Source organism: Amphiura filiformis, chromosome 17, assembly GCF_039555335.1.
Source record: "Amphiura filiformis chromosome 17, Afil_fr2py, whole genome shotgun sequence".
NCBI classification, from domain to species: domain Eukaryota; kingdom Metazoa; phylum Echinodermata; class Ophiuroidea; order Amphilepidida; family Amphiuridae; genus Amphiura; species Amphiura filiformis.
In genome coordinates, this window is record NC_092644.1 from 15,911,540 (window position 1) to 15,928,898 (window position 17,359).

Below are 17,359 nucleotides of genomic sequence, written 5' to 3' on the forward strand. Positions count from 1 at the left end.
TTAAATTGAAATTAGAATATGCAATATTAATATGATTTGAAACAAAATGAAGATCATTTTAAGGTCATCAGAGGTCAACAAAGGTCAAATTATTTTATTTCCTTAATTGTTGTTAAACTTAGTGCCTACATTTTTCACGAAAGGCAATTTTGTTTAAAATAACTGCAAGGTCATCAGATGTCATATCAAGGTCACTGTTGGACTTTGTGGTCTTACAAGACCGCAATCCATATCTAGTTCTTCTTTCTTTACACAGCTGTGATATCGTCACGGCTGTGTTTTTCATCGTACAGGATCTTCTTTCTTTTTGCACAGCCGTGACGTTTTTTCTTCTGTCGACCTTTAAGATAATCAAAAACGTGATTTCAACTTAAAATGCTACTTCTCCCACAAAACAGTAACGCCACTTGCACACATGCGTTGTTATTACCCAGTGTCGTAGCCAGGAGTTTAACCGTAAATGGTGCCCAAAACATCTGTGCCAAAAATCGCTTGCCCCTCCCCCCTTTTGAGTTGCCAAAAATCGTTTGACCCCTTTCAACCTGCAAAAATATGCTTGCCCCCCCTTTTTTTTTGGGGGGACTTATAAAAACTCCCCCCCCCCCCCACCCGGGTTACACATATTTATTGCACCACCCCTAATTGGTGATATTGTAAACTTTGAACAATTATATTGTGGGCCTAGAGCATTATAATCAGATTTGGCTATACAAGTTTAATAAACATTGTTTATCTTTCAATTTTATTTTGGCAAACAAATCATGCCAATATCTCTACTTCGCAAGAGATAGTAAGTTGTTTCTAGTGGACCTTTAACCGGCTATGTCCACTAGTATAAGCTAGTATTATTTAATACTCCCTTAACATTTACATCTAAAATGGCTGCAGTGTATGACCTAGTGGCGGGCATTGTATCCTCTCTAAATGTTCGCTCTGCGTTACTCTGCTTCATTGTATTTCTCATTCTTACGTTCATCGTACACCAACATCGTAGATATGGTAGACGAATCAAAAATCCTCCGCCAGGTCCGAAATCATGGCCAGTGTTTGGTTGTCTTCCACAGATTTTGAGGGATTTAAGCAAAATACCAAAGCACGAACTATTTAGTGGCCAGAAGTATGGACCTGTATGTCTGCTACATACTCCATTCGGGCGAGCTGTCGTTATTAGTGGCTATGAGGCAGTGTACGAGTCTTTAACTTGTGAAGAGTTCAACTGGAGACCACCATACAGCTCAGGAGAAAAATTTCACATACTCTTACGAGCAAAAGGTATTCCAAAATCCAAAATTGACTACAAACCTCACATCATATGGTTTATGATCCTTGAGATCAAGCTTTCCCCAACTGTTGCAATCTTGGGCTAGAGCATTCTAGCAATCTTTGGCTGCAGCATCCCTTTAGTATCTCCCAGGACGTACTGAACAAGTACAGTGTGCACGGCTGTCCTAGAACTGGTTTCAGTTCCTCGGGGGGTGTTGCACTTAAGACAAATCGTCGGCTGTATTCCATAGTGGCGTATAGTGATTTTTGGTCATTTTTTTAAAAATTGCCACATATGTTTTTAATGATGTTCGTTTTCATTTTTCCTAAGTTTCATCAGTCATAATTAATTAATTAAATGTGGCGTATAGTTACAAAGTGACATTTTTTAATTCCATAGTGGCGTATCGACCATACGCCACTTTTTATACACATTTTATAATTATGAAATATCGGCAAAATGAAAAACATCGTATGTCATAGTGGCGTACACGTATCGGAACTATACGCCACTATGGAATACGAACGACGAAAAGTAACGCCATAAGTAACACAATAAAATCTATTTAGTTTCCTACAGAAATTTCACATCATTTACAAAATATAATGAATGTCTGATTTACACAACTCGATTTTAAATTGGCATTTCTTCAAACCCGATTTTCTCGAAAAGTTGTTTATTCGCGGCGCCCCACTATACGCCACTATGGAATACAGAAGACGAAATGACCATACGGGTAGGCTCCCCCGGAAAGACCACCTGTTTGGATTTCGCAGATCCGATAGACCCCCTATATTTGACCAAAACAGAGCTCCGAAAGACCCTTGATTTTGATAATTTCAGCTCTAAAAGACCCAAAAATTGCTAATTCCTCATATTTCTGGGGTTTTTTTTCAGGCGATTTTCAACCAAAAGCCAAGAAAGACCCTTGATTTTGACTGTTCGCAGCTCCAAAAGTCCCCATTTTACTTGTTCGCAGCCCGGTTCGCAGCTCCAAAAGACCCCCTTTTACCGGTACGCCGTCAGCTCCCAAAGACCCACCACCTCAAAATTCCGGGGAAACATACCCACCAAAATTTTGTAGCGGCATAGGACGGGTGCATTTTGTAATGTCAGAGAAGGTTTGCCATTTCGAAATAACCATAATAACGAAGCCTACAAATGTTCAAGGCCTTTGTGCGAAAATTTTGGCTCTCACCCAAAGACCTTTAATAAAGGCCATTTTCACACCCAATCCCCCCATTTAGGTCCAAACGGTCCGTCTCCCCCCATTTAGGTCCAAACGGTCCGTCTCTCACCCAAAGACCCCACATTTTATACGTTTTGCTCTCACCGAATGCCAATAGTCTTGTTCTCACACAATGACCCACTTTTTTTTGCGCCCACCGAATTCCCCTTACTGTGAAAATGTCATCCCTGAACCTATATCCATTTCATATTGAAGTGCCCCGGACTATATTTGAAACTCCGGGATTTGAACTGTATCAGACACCCATACACCCTGAAACACGTGCCCACACCCCGGGCCCACACCCAACCAATAAATTTCATGTAATAGGAGTATGTATAGTGTATAGTGTATGTATAGTGTATAGTCTATAGTGTATGTATGTATAGTGTTCCACCACAGTATTTGAGCCGACTCGTAACTCGTAAGTGTTCGTAACTCATATGATCTGTAGGGCCGTTGGACATCAAATTATTGCGTTCTCTAACCCCCCCCACACACACACACACCCCACACACATCCATCCAAAAGGGCAAAAAATATTAATTGATCTCAACGAGGGACCATAGTTATAACCAGAACTTCGAATAAAGGCAGTATATATTTGTTTTATATACTTCATTAATATATTCTTTGTTCATTGATTGGTTACAAGAAAATTATTTGACGTTTGGATTCTCCAGCTTCTATCCTGAGTGAACAGCACGACCAATTTAAGCACAACCTATATTTTGCCCTTCAAAAAAATCGAATAGGCTAAAATTGGGCTAACCAATTACATCAGCGCGAAAGCACGCTATGGCAGTTTCGCGTGCGTGAAATGTTCCGTCGCATCGAATGCGCGCACGCGGAAGGCATGGTCAAAAGTACTGTTTACGGCTTGGAGGTACTATTTACGGCTCATCCGGGACATTGAAAATACTATTTACGGATTAGAGGTACTATTTACGGATAGGAGTACTGATGGTAGAACTATTTTTGGTCATGTGATCCACATTTAACCAATCAATGAACAAGAATATATTAATGAAGTATATAATTATCATTAGACTCGAAACTTTTCACATTGTGTTTAAATCTTTTCACATTGTGTTTAAATCTTTTTACATTGTTTTTAAATCTTTTCACATTGTGTTTAAATCTTTTCACATTGTGTTTAAATATTTTCACATTGTGTTTAAATCTTTTCACATTGTGTTTAAATCTTTTCACATTGTGTTTAAATCTTTTCACATTGTGTTTAAATCTTTTCACATTGTGTTTAAATCTTTTCACATTGTGTTTAAATCTTTTCACATTGTGTTTAAATCTTTTCACATTGTGTTTAAATCTTTATAGGTATCATACGGGCATCCGGCGATCCATGGAAGGAGCATCGCAGGTTCTCATTGGCAGTTCTCAGAAGTTTTGGTATTGGCAAAAGAAGCTTTGAAGATCAAATCGCCTCTGAAAGTGAATGCTTGATTCATGAAATTGCTGCCGGTAATGGAAAACCTTTTAATCCAACCGATCTTTTCTGCAATGCAGTTTCCAATGTGATCTGCTCAGTTGTCTTTGGGAAGCGATATGAATACCATGATCCTGAGTTCACGAACCTATTACATCTTCTGGAAGATTCGTTAAGTCACATTACAGTAAAAATACTTCTAATGATGATGCCATTTTTAGTCAGGATACCATTCTTTCCAAAAAGTGGGTTAACGTCTTTCCTGCAGAATAGATTGAAGCTGAAAGATATCGTGAATTCACACCGCGATACATACGACGAAGAAAATATGAGAGACTTTATTGATGTTTATTTGAAAGATTTACAGATGAAAAAAGAACAAGGGATTGAAACACATCTCAGCGATGACGAATTAGTGGCTGTGATTCACGACTTTTTCGGAGCAGGAACGGAGACAACGTCAAGCACCTTACGCTGGGCACTTTCGTACATGCTAGAATACCCTGATGTACAAAAGCGTGTACAGGAAGAAATTGACTCAGTAGTTGGACGAGATCGTTTACCAAAACTATCCGATAAACCTAATCTACCCTATACAGAAGCTGTTATCCATGAGATACAACGGTTTGCAAGCATAGTCTTCTTGATGGCACGATTTACGAGATCAGAGGTGGAATTTCGGGGGTACACTATCCCAAAAGGTACCCATATATTATCCAATTATTACTCCGTGACACGAGACCCTTCGGTGTTCGATGAGCCTGATGTTTTTAACCCTGAGAGATTTCTGGACGAAGAAGGACAGGTCAAGAAGATTCCTGGACAGATAGTCTTCGGTGCAGGTAGGTTACTATTGTTTTTTATTTGTTTGTTAATGTGTTTGGTTAAAATATGGAGTCATATGGAGACACGTTTGGGTCCTTAATCTGGTTCTTTGTGCTCTGATTCGGTTCAAAAGTAAAATCCGGTACATAGCTTAATGATAATAATTATAAGTATCCATTTTATAGCCTAGTATTCACTCTTGGAACGTTTTCTTACCAAATTTAATATACAGGTAAACGAGCATGTCTTGGTGAACAGCTGGCTCGGATGGAACTCTTCATCTTTTACACGCATCTGATGCATCGATTTAGCTTTAAGAAGCCTACAGATGTTGAGAGTTTGAATACTCGACCTAAACCAGGAACAGTGTTGACGCCATATCCATACGACATGTGCGCCATTGCACGTTAGAGTATCACATAAGTCTGAGAAGGTTTATGTAAACCGACAGAAGAAGTAATTTAGTACTTTTTATATTTTTTGCTATTGTGCAAAGGTCAAATGTTGGGGCCCACGGGCGTTTACAATTGAAATACGGTCCAATTTTAATCCACATGGTCTCAAAATGTTCCTTTGGCCAAAATAAATCGAAATGATAAATGTTACATTGTTTTGGATGTTTTGTTACATAGATAAAACCACAAAATAGGTCAAGGTCAACACGACTCAATGGGATTTGATCTTCTTTGCCATGTTACCAAGGTAACAAATTACCACCTGAGATATAGCAAACTATTCTTTTTATTCAATGCTTTTGCATGCGGAACAATATGAGACCATCAGAGAATTTGGTCCTCCTATGGAGTCAAAATTTTGACATTTGACCTTTTCCTTATAACTCAAGAAATGTACATCGGAGAGAGGTCTAACTATGGGGTTCTGAATCCATATGACGAGAGCAATACATTGGTATGGTTTTTTGCAAGAATTCATGCTCAAAATTTCCATTACATGAATTCTGTAGATATGACACATATGAGCAGTACTCGCCACTAAACTGAAAGATTGGAACATGAAGTATGTTATGAATGTACGCAAATTTGATTTTCCTCGCTGTGACCATTACCAGAGAAGTCTTTTTCGTTTTAAAAGTGGGGAAATTCGTGAATTTTGATTGACAAAATAGCATGTAGACATTATCGTTTCCGACGCTGCAAAATCACATCACATTGTCTGCCTAGGCGAAATATATTAAGGCATATGTTGAGTTCCGAAGACCAAATAAGTATCATAATTCTTTCTTGGGAGTGGCCAACATATTATAGCCAAATGACGGGGAGATCGGTCCAAGGGAAGGTTATGAAATCTCGACTGAGTGAAAAAAAGTGCGTGAGCCGATGTGCAACATTATATATACAGGCCTATTTACATAATTTCCTATGACCTTACACACGTGACCATGCTCAAATATAAAACTAGAGAGATTGGTCATTGATGTGCCCCATCAATTTTGAACCTGTGATCAATATTGCTAGGCAAAAATTCACAGCAAACATGGCAAATTTCTCTCGATTCTGGTCTATTTGAAAAAAAGATTACCCAATCCTTTAAGGTTAGAGTTTGTATTGAAGTTGAATGGTGTCAGTGAAATAATAACTTAGTCTTAGTATGAGAACGGTTTTTTAACACAAGTCAACACATACATAAATGACAGCCAGTGAAAACATTTCACTGACCATCCAGGATTTGAACCTGGGACCTTCGGATCACCGGACCGATGCTCTACCAACTGAGCTAATGAGTCAGATGGAGAAGAGCACTGATGTTATTATCTATAGGCCTTCAGTTCAATACCCGCCCTCTAGTCATCTTTTTTCACTGGCTGTCATTTATGTATCTGTTGACTTGTGTTAAAAAACCTTTCTCATATTTAATTTACCACATAGTTTGACTTTATTTCTCCGTTTAGTCTTAGTAATTTGCATTTCTTATACCATTATTTTTTTGTTGTTGATATTAATATGGTATAATATATAAACTTGTTTCTGCATCGAATATCAATGATTTAATTAACAATAAGAATAAGAAATAAGTAAATGTACTGTTTCTGGTCATGTTTACATTCAGAATTAATGTTGAAGAAAGATGACTGGATCGACAGTAATGGCATTTCTTATAATATAATGTGGTGAAGAATAGAACTAAACCACGCATTCTATATTTAAATTGCAAGGGTTATTGTACTCACCTATGTTGAAAAGTTTCCTGGTTCTTAGGGTATAGCCAAAATAGTAATAAAAAAACAAGTTGTACTTCGTTTTCTGAGTGCCACAACACAAAGTACCACTTTAACTTTATTTACCTGTAAGCATTGGTAAGCATGATAAGTAAAGTAGCAGCCATATTTCTTGAAAATACAAAGAATCAGCTTTTATGAACGGGTTTCAGTAATTGAAAGAATTGATTTTAAAACTTTCAAAAAGACGAAACCTACAAGCATCGCCCTGTGATTTCTTCCGAACACTTACATAACGAAATCTTTCATAATGGAATAAGTTTCAACCAGTCTACAAATGATCAACACGATTTCTTCTTATCTCCTTCAATACATTACTTTACCAAGAGCATTTCTTTTCATGTTTAAACTAAGATTCAGCCGTAACCGTTATGGTGTAAAGCAATATACAAGGTGTCCCATAAAAAGGTTACATGTAGAAAATGAACTGCATTTTGTGATGGTACAACAAAATAATGTAATTGTTTCAGATATTCTTAATTGATCCTTCTTGTAACTGTTTGCTAAGTTTCAATTCGGTATCTTAAAAGCATCTTAACTTATGAGCGCAAGATGGCAGGGATGTCAAGAGTGGCTAATCATCAATTCGATCAAATATTGCACAACTTTGTTTTTAGATTGTGTCTTTATTACTTTTTATGTTTCTCTTATTTTTCATTGTTGAACTTATTGCACAAAAGAAACATATTGAAAAATTAGATATTGTACACTGAAAATAATCAGTTTTAGAACTTCTTGACTCTTGGTGCTAACAAATAAAGCAAGATGGTCATTAGCGAAGAACACATTTTTGGTGAAAGCAGTTCTGCACGCTGTATCTCCTGTCATCAACACAAAATGAATAACAATTCTTTGCATTTAGGCCTTGTTTGGATTGTGTTGACTTGAAATCGATGCTGTTTGTTTTTACATTTCTGACTGAACTCTTGAAATAAAATTGAACAGGTTTTATTCTTTGTTTATCAGAATAAAATACTGCATCTGTCATGCTATGGCTGGGCCTACTCAAATGACCCGCCAAATGCACAATGACTGTGACGGTGATATAATGAACCTCGTGTTGCATTATCACGTAAAGAGCTTGCTCAGGAATGCGTGGAATGCGGACTAAGTACGTAGGTTGTGAACTTGACATTCACATGGGTACTGGTAGAGGGTACATATATAATGTTCAATTCTAGACCTGAATAATACCAATAGCTATCACACTAAACTGTACACATTATATTTTGTAGAAATTTTCAAAATAGATTTTCTTTTTTATATCAAATTACTCATCATTTTCTGCTTTTTTGTGGTAATTTTTATTCTATAAACAGTACATTTGTGTGCAAATTGAGGGCGCTGTTTACATATCTTAAATTTAAATTAGCGAATTTCATGATAAAAAAGTTTTTTGAAAATTCTCTTGTCATTTGTTATTATTTTTGCCTGATGTTCTAATACCATTATGCAAGTGTATACCCCTTGATAAGATGCAAACAAGATTTATTCTTAACAATGACTCCGTTTTACATGCTATCAAACACCCTCTCAAAATTGGGTCACTAATTCATTTTCGATTTGGCTAAATAAGAAATCTAATATCAACTTTGACGTCAATATCACTTCAAATAATTTTGTTAGAACAAACAGAAAATATCGCTATGCCTCAACAACTCTTGAATGATATGCTTTTATGACATATAAATTAATTCTTTTTAAACGTTCGCTGCACTTAAAATGGTAAACTAAATTATAAAATTATCTTCACTTAGTTATTGCGCGGAATATTGAAAAAAGATTTTCCTGGTTTTTATAAACAAATTTGTGATGGAAAATATTGGAATTCGTCATATTTTATCAGAAATGTGGCACGTTGTATAAATTTCCAGAGCCTTGTCGTAAGTTGGGAAATGGAGGCAAGATAATAAAATAGCAGTTTATTTAAAAACATTGAACATGAGATTACACGTTCTCTAAAGCTGATACCGAATCTCCATATCGTTTTAGTTAATCGCTGTATGTGCACAATTCCACCAAAACCCGCGAATATGTAAGTAATTGTTCATCTTCGTTGTAAATGGTTAATCCACTTGAATTTGCATATGTGTTTGGGAACCCCAAACCTTAATGGTCTTTATAAGGTTTTAAGGATACGACAGTTTAGAGCAGAATATTTTACACATGAAAACATTTATCTGACAACTTATCTGTGTTGTTTCCCTTTTTATTTAAAAGGTGCCCTGTCGATTTGTGCAAAATCAAAGTTTGTTGCTACCCCCCCCCCATCTCTCTTTTTTTTTTTTTCTTTTTTTTTTCTTTTGCCAAAGCATTCTTGGCCCGAATTGACATTGAGCTTTTATCAGTTTTAGCATACAAAAAACGTTGTACGATTAATACCACTGGTTTTATACTATTAACATCATACCCCGCTTTTCACTTTGCTTTAAATATTTAAAGTATTGCCGTTTTTATTCGCTTTATAGCAAACACATTTGCCCTTTTCTCACTTAAAGACCCATTCAGTGATCCCAGCGAAAGTGTAAAAATAAATTGTTTATAAATTGCTTACAAGTGCAGGGGAAATTTAGCAAAAAACAATTCGTGTAAATAAATAAAAAATTAGTTCTGTTTGTACATGGGGGGTACTGTGCAATAATCATGATCCTTCGATATCCATGATTTTTCCTTGCAAATTTATAGCATCGAACCTCCAGCCAATGTTCCTTGCCAGTGCTAGCCACGAAACTGGTCACAACTGTAGCCACTCCCTCAATGGTCGCCATTTCAGTGATTGAAAGTGATGTAATGAAAATACAGGGTGTCCCAGAAAAAATTACCGAGCGAATAAAATTGAACGTAAGTCGAGTTATAGACATCAGAATCAAAAAATTTAAAATGTAGCGTATAGCTTATTTTGTTGTGCATCACATACGAAAATTTTATTTGATTCGGTTGACTAGGTGCGAAGAAATGAACGATTACATAATGAGCGCATCAATGCAGTTCATTCCAAGTTTGATCAACAGGCACTTTTTTCATACTCGCTCACTGCTTCCTAAAGTTTGTGTATCTCATTAAATTTAATCCACATTATCTATTTTATAATCCGACAGTGTTATGTCATTCATGCTTTCACTGAAGATGAATAACAGTTTGTCCGAGAAAACTTTGATTTCTGCAATTGGAAGCTTTTCAACTTTAATTCTTTATGTTGTGCAAATATGTTATATTTTAACTTTCCAAAGAACATTGTGAGCCAAGAATGACAATGATCAAGTGATTACAACTTTGCGTGTGATTTTTTGATACCATGCAACATTAATGTTGAAGTTTTAAAAGATTTAAACTTTGCATTACAATTTCTTGGAAATATTCCAAAAACTTTAATGTGTGTGAGCAATTTTTCAAGCCAGTTGGAATTCTTTATGTAATTATTATTTATGCAACATTTATATCAGCATTAAAGCAAGTACCGATCATCATCTTACATGCAAGCTTTCATTTTCAATATCGTGCAGGTTTTTAAATTTGAACAAACCTAATTAAATGTTTTGAAAGAAACAGATTGTTTAAAAAGAAGGACTTCACAGAACAAAATATGAAGCCCGTTGACAGTTAACCACTAGTGCGCATTGTGTTGAATAATCTTTCTTTCAAACTTGGAACGAAGTGTATTGAAGCATGCATTATCTAATCGCTCCTTTCTTCGCGATCAGTCAACCGATTCCAGCAAAATTTGCGTACAAAATGCAGAATAAGATGGGCTACACGCTGATGTTTAGATTTTTGGATTTTGATGTCTATTTCTCTACTTACGTCCAAATTCATTCGCCCGGTAATTTTTTCTGGGACACCCTGTATGGCGCATGATGCAGTCATGTCTACAGTAGAATTCATCTCGACCTTTGCAGGACTTAAACCCCATTAAAAGCTATTAAACCAAGATAACACTCATTGAAACAGCTCAACTGATTAAATCAGATCTTCTCTGGTTGTGCACATGTGTCTGTTTTATATGTGCGGTATCGCTATGAGGTGCTATAATACAGCTTCAGTTGGGTAACTGATTATAAAGGAAACGCAAGGAAACAATGGTATGTGGACCTTTGTTCACGAAATGAGACAATGGCCTGCTTTTTGTTAACCAGCATTCTTGAAAATGAGCAACATAATGATTGTTGACTTAACACAGTTTGGAAATAATTTCTTCATATTTTTTGGTGTTATCTGTCGTTTACATATCCTTCCTAAAACACAAAAGTGCGACTATTTCCAAACACCTAAATTAGCTAAAAATTTAGGACATGTTACAAAACTATATTTTCTAGAATTTCATATAATAGTTTAAATGTAGCTTGTACCGTTTTTTTGTGGCATCCTTCAGAACGGAGCTGTCCGTTACCAATATAGCTCAATATTTTCGGTCAAATCTCCATTCAATTAACACGGGGAGTTGGCTAGCTATGAGCTAGCTATATGCTTTGCCCTCACTCATATTCTACGAAAGTGCGACTATTTCTGAACATCTAACCTAGCTGTAATTTTAGGTCATGTTAGAGAAATATGTTTGCTAGAAGTTTGGAGAATAGTTTAAATATTGGCCGGTTATTTTTCACACAGTGATGTTAACTAGGCAAATGCAATATACTTCTAACATACACTATTTGTAAAGGTCGCGCGTCAATGGTGAGAGCACTGTGTATTGTGTATAGGAAAACGGACAGTAACTGCAGTATGGCTGGCCATCTTGTCACGTGCGCATTTATAAAAGCGCATTTATATATATAACCGAAGTATACTGATATAACCCGACATTTAAACGTTTAAAACATTTTACGTTTTTTCGCAGTAGATTATTTAAAAAAAATCAACAAATCAAAACGTTTTATACCCTTAATATACCCTTTATATAACCCGACATTTAAACGTTTTCTGACAACCTTTTATAACCTTTTGCGAATGATGTCGAAAACGTTTTGTGTTTGCTGGGTATTCATTATTGATGCACATACAGTCTTTGAATGCAAATGGAGTCCATGTTGATGTGATCTAAATTAAACACGCACTAACTGAGATTTGAGATGGATTCATTCGGACATAAAAGGCTTACATTAATAGGGAATCGTTTTCATCTTATTAGATTTGCAGATCCTCACATTCCTTATCACTTTCTTCCTTAGAACAGCTTTAAAATGACTCGAGAGTTTTGATTTGAGGCTACAATCAATCACATCCATTGAAAAGTAGAACATTCGCGACAACAACATCTTGAAGTATGACTTATCTTGTTCAATGTACTAGATGGGGAGGGGGCCATAGAGTATTGTTGACTTCAGCTGAGGAGTCTCCTTGGCATTCAGCCTGAAGGTCGATCGAAACAATGTCTGTCTCCAGGGCCTATCTTACTTGGTTTCTATTCTATTTAATGGAGCCGCATTAAAAGATGCTAACCTTTAGAAATGTAACGTGAACCTCTTCTATCAGACCTTGAATTAGTTTTAGCCAGTAAGCGCTTAGAGTCTGATACATCGATACGCACAAGTGACGCAATTACTGCGTTGCAATTCTTTGTGACTCTATGCACTTTTAATCTTCGTGCCTCAAAATAGCCTGACAAATCTGTTTGCACTTAACAAAAGATATAATACTGAAGGAATTGATGATTAACTTATTTTGTAGTGTCATTCGCCATGTGAAGAATCCTGTGGGACGTTCTCCGGACTTTCTTTAATTACTTCATCTCTGGTTTCCATGTGAAATAGGACACCGCATTTTAGAATTTTCCATTAATGGCATTATCGTGTTTTAAAATGTTAATTACAATATCGGTTCTGAATTCAGAGTAGCGATTTGTTTGACCGGTAATTACTAGGATTTGGTTGGTGTGTGCTTTTTAAGGAGGGTGCCTCTTAAAAAAAAAAAAAAAAAAAAAAAATCATTGCGCCCTCTTATTCCCCTATTTCAGAAAAGTTGACCAAATATATTTTGGTGTGTGAAGAAACCCTTAATCGTTGTAGTTTTCATAAAACCGAAAAACAAAATCAATCGGCTCTTGGCAAGTGTTTGAAGATAGTACGCTCTTTTTAACAAATATACCCGTTTTTCACTCTGACCACGGAGGTGGTTTAGCTACTTCAAATATCGTACCATGCATGAATATCAAACAATCCTCAGTGATAACTTTATGAAATAATAACTTTATTATTAATGAAATAAACTTTGCCGGTAGGCATACGGGATATGGATTTTGTTAAGTGTCATGAAAGCCATATTGTAACATTTCCATAAAAATAGATTAGTATTTATTTTCCATAAAACGTTAGCTTTTACTGTTACACAAGACATGTCCCCTTTTAATTTTGAGCCGAACAATTGAGGTATAAAGGAAAGAAAATTAAAATTTACTACCAGCGCCAATGACTGTACGATCCTTTGATGTATCCCGCACGCCATGAACGTACTGTGCTACGAACATTGCATACGCGTTCGACTAATATTTCCATCTTAATCATAGTAATATTGAACCGTCTTGTTCAGAAGTAAAAGGTTTATTACAATCGTGTAAAAAAACAGAATTAAAAAATATTGAGGGCGTCCTCCTCAGCAAATGTTACACTATGGCTTTAATTTATGGTCAAAGTGGATGTGTTGGTACTTTTTGGCTATACTTGCAATTACTTATTTTTTCTTGGTTATTTATGCCTTTTTGTTTTATTATGTTTCTTACTTTGTTGTTTCTTGCTCTTTTATTTTCACCATAAGTCATCATTTCTTTTTCTTTTAATTGATCTAATCGACCCACCCTAGAAAATATAATTCTGTTAAACAAACCAAAAAATGACGTTTATTACACTAGTGAATGCGTTCCGAAGCCCTATGTTATTTAGCAAAATCGTCGAAACATGCAGGTCCTCTATCAAATGATACAAATCGTTTATATATGCTCACAGAGAGTATCCGAACAATTTAAAAGGGGGATTTTTTACGTTTTTGTGGTCAATGTTAAAGATTTTGTCTTCATCCTGAAAATTGGTAAAGTATATAAAGATTTCGGTTGTTCAAAGAAGATCTTGAACTGGTGCAATTCAGTATTTGGTTTAATATGAGCATTGAAAAATGGGTTCAAAATGTGTTTCCATCCATCAAACGAGTTTGAGCTTCAAGAATTAATGCTTTAAAGGAGTATTTCGTGATCCTAGCATCCTCTTTTTATGATATTTTTCAGTACATATCCACGAAAAAAGCATATTCCCAAAATTTCAGTTGATTCCGATATTGCGTTTGCGAGTTATGCATGATTATGTGTATACACTGCTCCATAGACAATACGTTGTAATTTCGTTCTGGTGCACCAGAACGAAAATAAAATTTCACGATATCTAGCCAGAGGTTTTAGTCTAGGAAAGATAATGGATTTTTTGGGTTAACCTAGAACAAATTGCAACCAAAGGTTTTTCTTCACGATGCATTGCAGTGAAGTACCCTGTATGACATACTAAAAGTCCAAAAAAATCCAAGTTGCGGAAATATGCCTAATTTGCATAAATTCAAAATGGCCGAAATTTGATGGATTTTCGACCATATCTCGAGTTCTGAGGCTCATAAAAGAAAAATTTTGGTTGCTACACCTATGTTTTCGATGACTTTGAATACACATATAACATTATAATTAACATAAAGTCATGTGTTCAATCCTAATTTGCATAAATTCAAAATGGCCGCCATTTTAATGCATTTTTCACCACATCTCGAGACCTGGGGTTTGTAAAAGGAACAGACGTGGTGTTTCCCCTCTTTTTTCAGGGGCTGTGAACACAGATATAACAGTAATAATAACATGGAGCCCTTGATTCAGGTCTACTAGGCATAATTCCAAAATGTCCGAAATGAGAGGAGTGCAGATGTATCACAAGGGACCGATATATCAGATTTTAAGCCTGAACAGTTTATTCAGTACGCTGCAGATAATGTGGACCACAACATCTGCACCATTGTAGATTGGGCACCTTTCATGGCATGGGTATAATAGCTGCAAAAACCCCAGGTTCCAGGAATTATAGGGCAGTCCCAAGGACAACAGTAACTTCTGATGATATAGCAAATGCTGGAAGAATCAACAGCAAGTATTGGAAGCCATCTCTTCCATTAAAGTCACTTACCTATCAGTCTATTCAGGATCTGGGGATAATGGACCCAACATCTAATCTTAATGTGCTTTGGAAGGCGTCATTACTCATTCGATCCCCACGTCCTTCTTGGTCTGGAATGATGCAGATGGTAAATAAAGGAAACTACCCTGGAGAATCGTCTGTGATATTCTTACCGATGATTGACTTAAATCCTAGTGACCCATCATGTGTGTTATCAATGCTTGTGTTTGTGTGTGCACATGCCAAACGTTATAATGTCACTCCCATTGTAACCTTTGACCAGCCATTGTGGGGGAAAGCCCTTTCAACCATTAGAAGAGAGCCACGTGACAGTGGTTTGCACAAACTCGTTCTCAGACTTGGTGGCTTTCACTCAGAGATGAGTTTCCTTGGATCTATAGGGCATCTGATGAATAGTTCAGGTCTTCGTGAGCTTCTGGAACTGGTGTATGCCGGTAATGCTTACGGGAAGGCGATATCGCGTGCTGTGAGGGGACATTTGCTTGTTAGTGCTGCTTTGAACACAATGCTTATTGAAGATGTGTATGATGTCCAGGTGATGACAAATGAAGTAAATTAATCAACATCCATCAGTACCAGATCCTCCACACTTGTCAAGACCACCAATCGTCAGCTGACCCAGAGCTACAAGTTCCAAATTTGACTGATGAACATAGTCAGTTGTCAGCTGAAGCCGAAGCCCGAAGTATGACTAAATGAAAATAACCACACCCAAGCTGAAGTAGCTGCAGACATGACGTATCAGACACTGTCAGGGAAACAGATCTTCATGATGCAAAACTACTGTATGATAAACTGATGGCAGGAACAGTTTCTCATCAGATGTTATCAGTCGCATTCGGGGACAGATCGAAGCCAAGAAAGAAAGTATGTGGACATGATAGATGTTCTCTCTAAGTTTCTGAAAGCCGAGAGAACCGTCGACTGGAATCTGCATCTACAAGCTACTCATGACATGCTACCATATTTTGCGGCATCTGGACATAATCTGTATGCCAAGAGTGCCTACATTTACCTGCAGATGATGAGAGACTTGCCCAAGACACATCCGGAAGTTCACGCAATGTTCATGAAAGGTTACCATGTGGTTAGGAGGAGTCAGAGCTTTTGGGCAGGATTGTCCACTGACTTGATAATAGAGCAGGTTCTTATGCGATGTGAAGACCAGCGGAGGTTTAACAAGGGGGACTGGTATGTCCGAAACGCAACGCAATGTCTGGTTGATGTCAATGCCAGCTCGTGCTGATGTTAATGATGCAATGCAGTCTTTCACCCGCATCAAATTTGAGACTAGTGAACAACACAAAGACAGCAGCAACGCAAGACAGACCAAAGATGCAAGTGACACACTGGAATTACTTACCTATCTCAGGAATCGTAGCCCATTCAGTCAAGAACCTTCCCTTCGAAGCATCGCAAATGGTCTTACAGCAGACTCAAATGTTAATGTAGAGCAGTCAAGAATCATCGGTCAAAGGATACTGGACTCTATGGTTGACAAAGATGTAGAAGACTTCACTTTCAAGAAATCTAACCAGTCTGTCACCCTGGGCATGAGAACACAAGCCAAATTACAGGATGACATATTCCAAGTTGACTCACATCTGATGTTTCAGAGATTGGTAGCTATTAGCAGGGGACGCTCAGATGAAGAACAACAGGAAATCTTCAAATATGAGCTATGTAGCTTCCCTCCTGCTCTGTTTGAGTCTTCAGGCCTTCCATTAGAAGCCAAGAAAGCAGACTTAGCCAACACGCTTTGGAAAGAGGTCAAACACGAAGAGTCTCTTTCTAGGAACAACAATGTGCACTACATACTTGATGGTGGGGCACTTTTGCACCGGATACCATGGCCATGTGACATTTCTTACAGCAAGGCATGTCAGATGTATGTCGACTACGTCTCAAAGAGATATGCTAGTTCCACAATTGTTTTTTGATGGATACTCTGATCAACCTACCATCAAGGATGCCACACATCTCCGACGGTACGGAGGTGCTCAAGGATTGACAGTACAGTTTGATGAACACATGGTGATGAAGTCTCAGAAAGAAGAGTTCCTTTCAAATGGCATCAACAAGCAACGATTTATTAACCTTCTCAGTGAGAAACTGGAGAAAGCCATGCAAGAGGGGATGCTGATCTCCTGATAGTGAAGACTGCAGTGGAGTCTGCACGGTCAACGGATACCATCCTCGTAGG

At 37.1% G+C, this 17,359-nt stretch overlaps 1 protein-coding gene across 1 annotated transcript; it reads left to right on the plus strand.

Moving 5' to 3' along the window:
• Positions 1 to 878: 878 nt before the first annotated feature.
• On the plus strand, positions 879 to 4,577 carry LOC140137002 (cytochrome P450 2D10-like). The gene is made up of 3 exons (XM_072158663.1): positions 879 to 1,272; positions 3,831 to 4,480; positions 4,539 to 4,577. Exons 1-3 carry the CDS (start codon positions 879 to 881, stop codon positions 4,575 to 4,577), a joined length of 1,083 nt encoding a protein of 360 aa, XP_072014764.1.
• The last annotated feature ends 12,782 nt before the right edge of the window (positions 4,578 to 17,359 follow it).

What these genes read in the sequence shown, in the direction of transcription:
- LOC140137002 (XM_072158663.1), top strand. Translation starts at nt 879, where the DNA reads ATGGCTGCAGTGTATGACCTAGTGGCGGGCATTGTATCCTCTCTAAAT. An exon ending in CATACTCTTACGAGCAAAAG is followed by an intron (nt 1,273 to 3,830) that starts GTATTCCAAAAT and finishes AAATCTTTATAG; the next exon opens with GTATCATACGGGCATCCGGC. An exon ending in TACAGGAAGAAATTGACTCA is followed by an intron (nt 4,481 to 4,538) that starts GTAGTTGGACGA and finishes TACCCTATACAG; the next exon opens with AAGCTGTTATCCATGAGATA.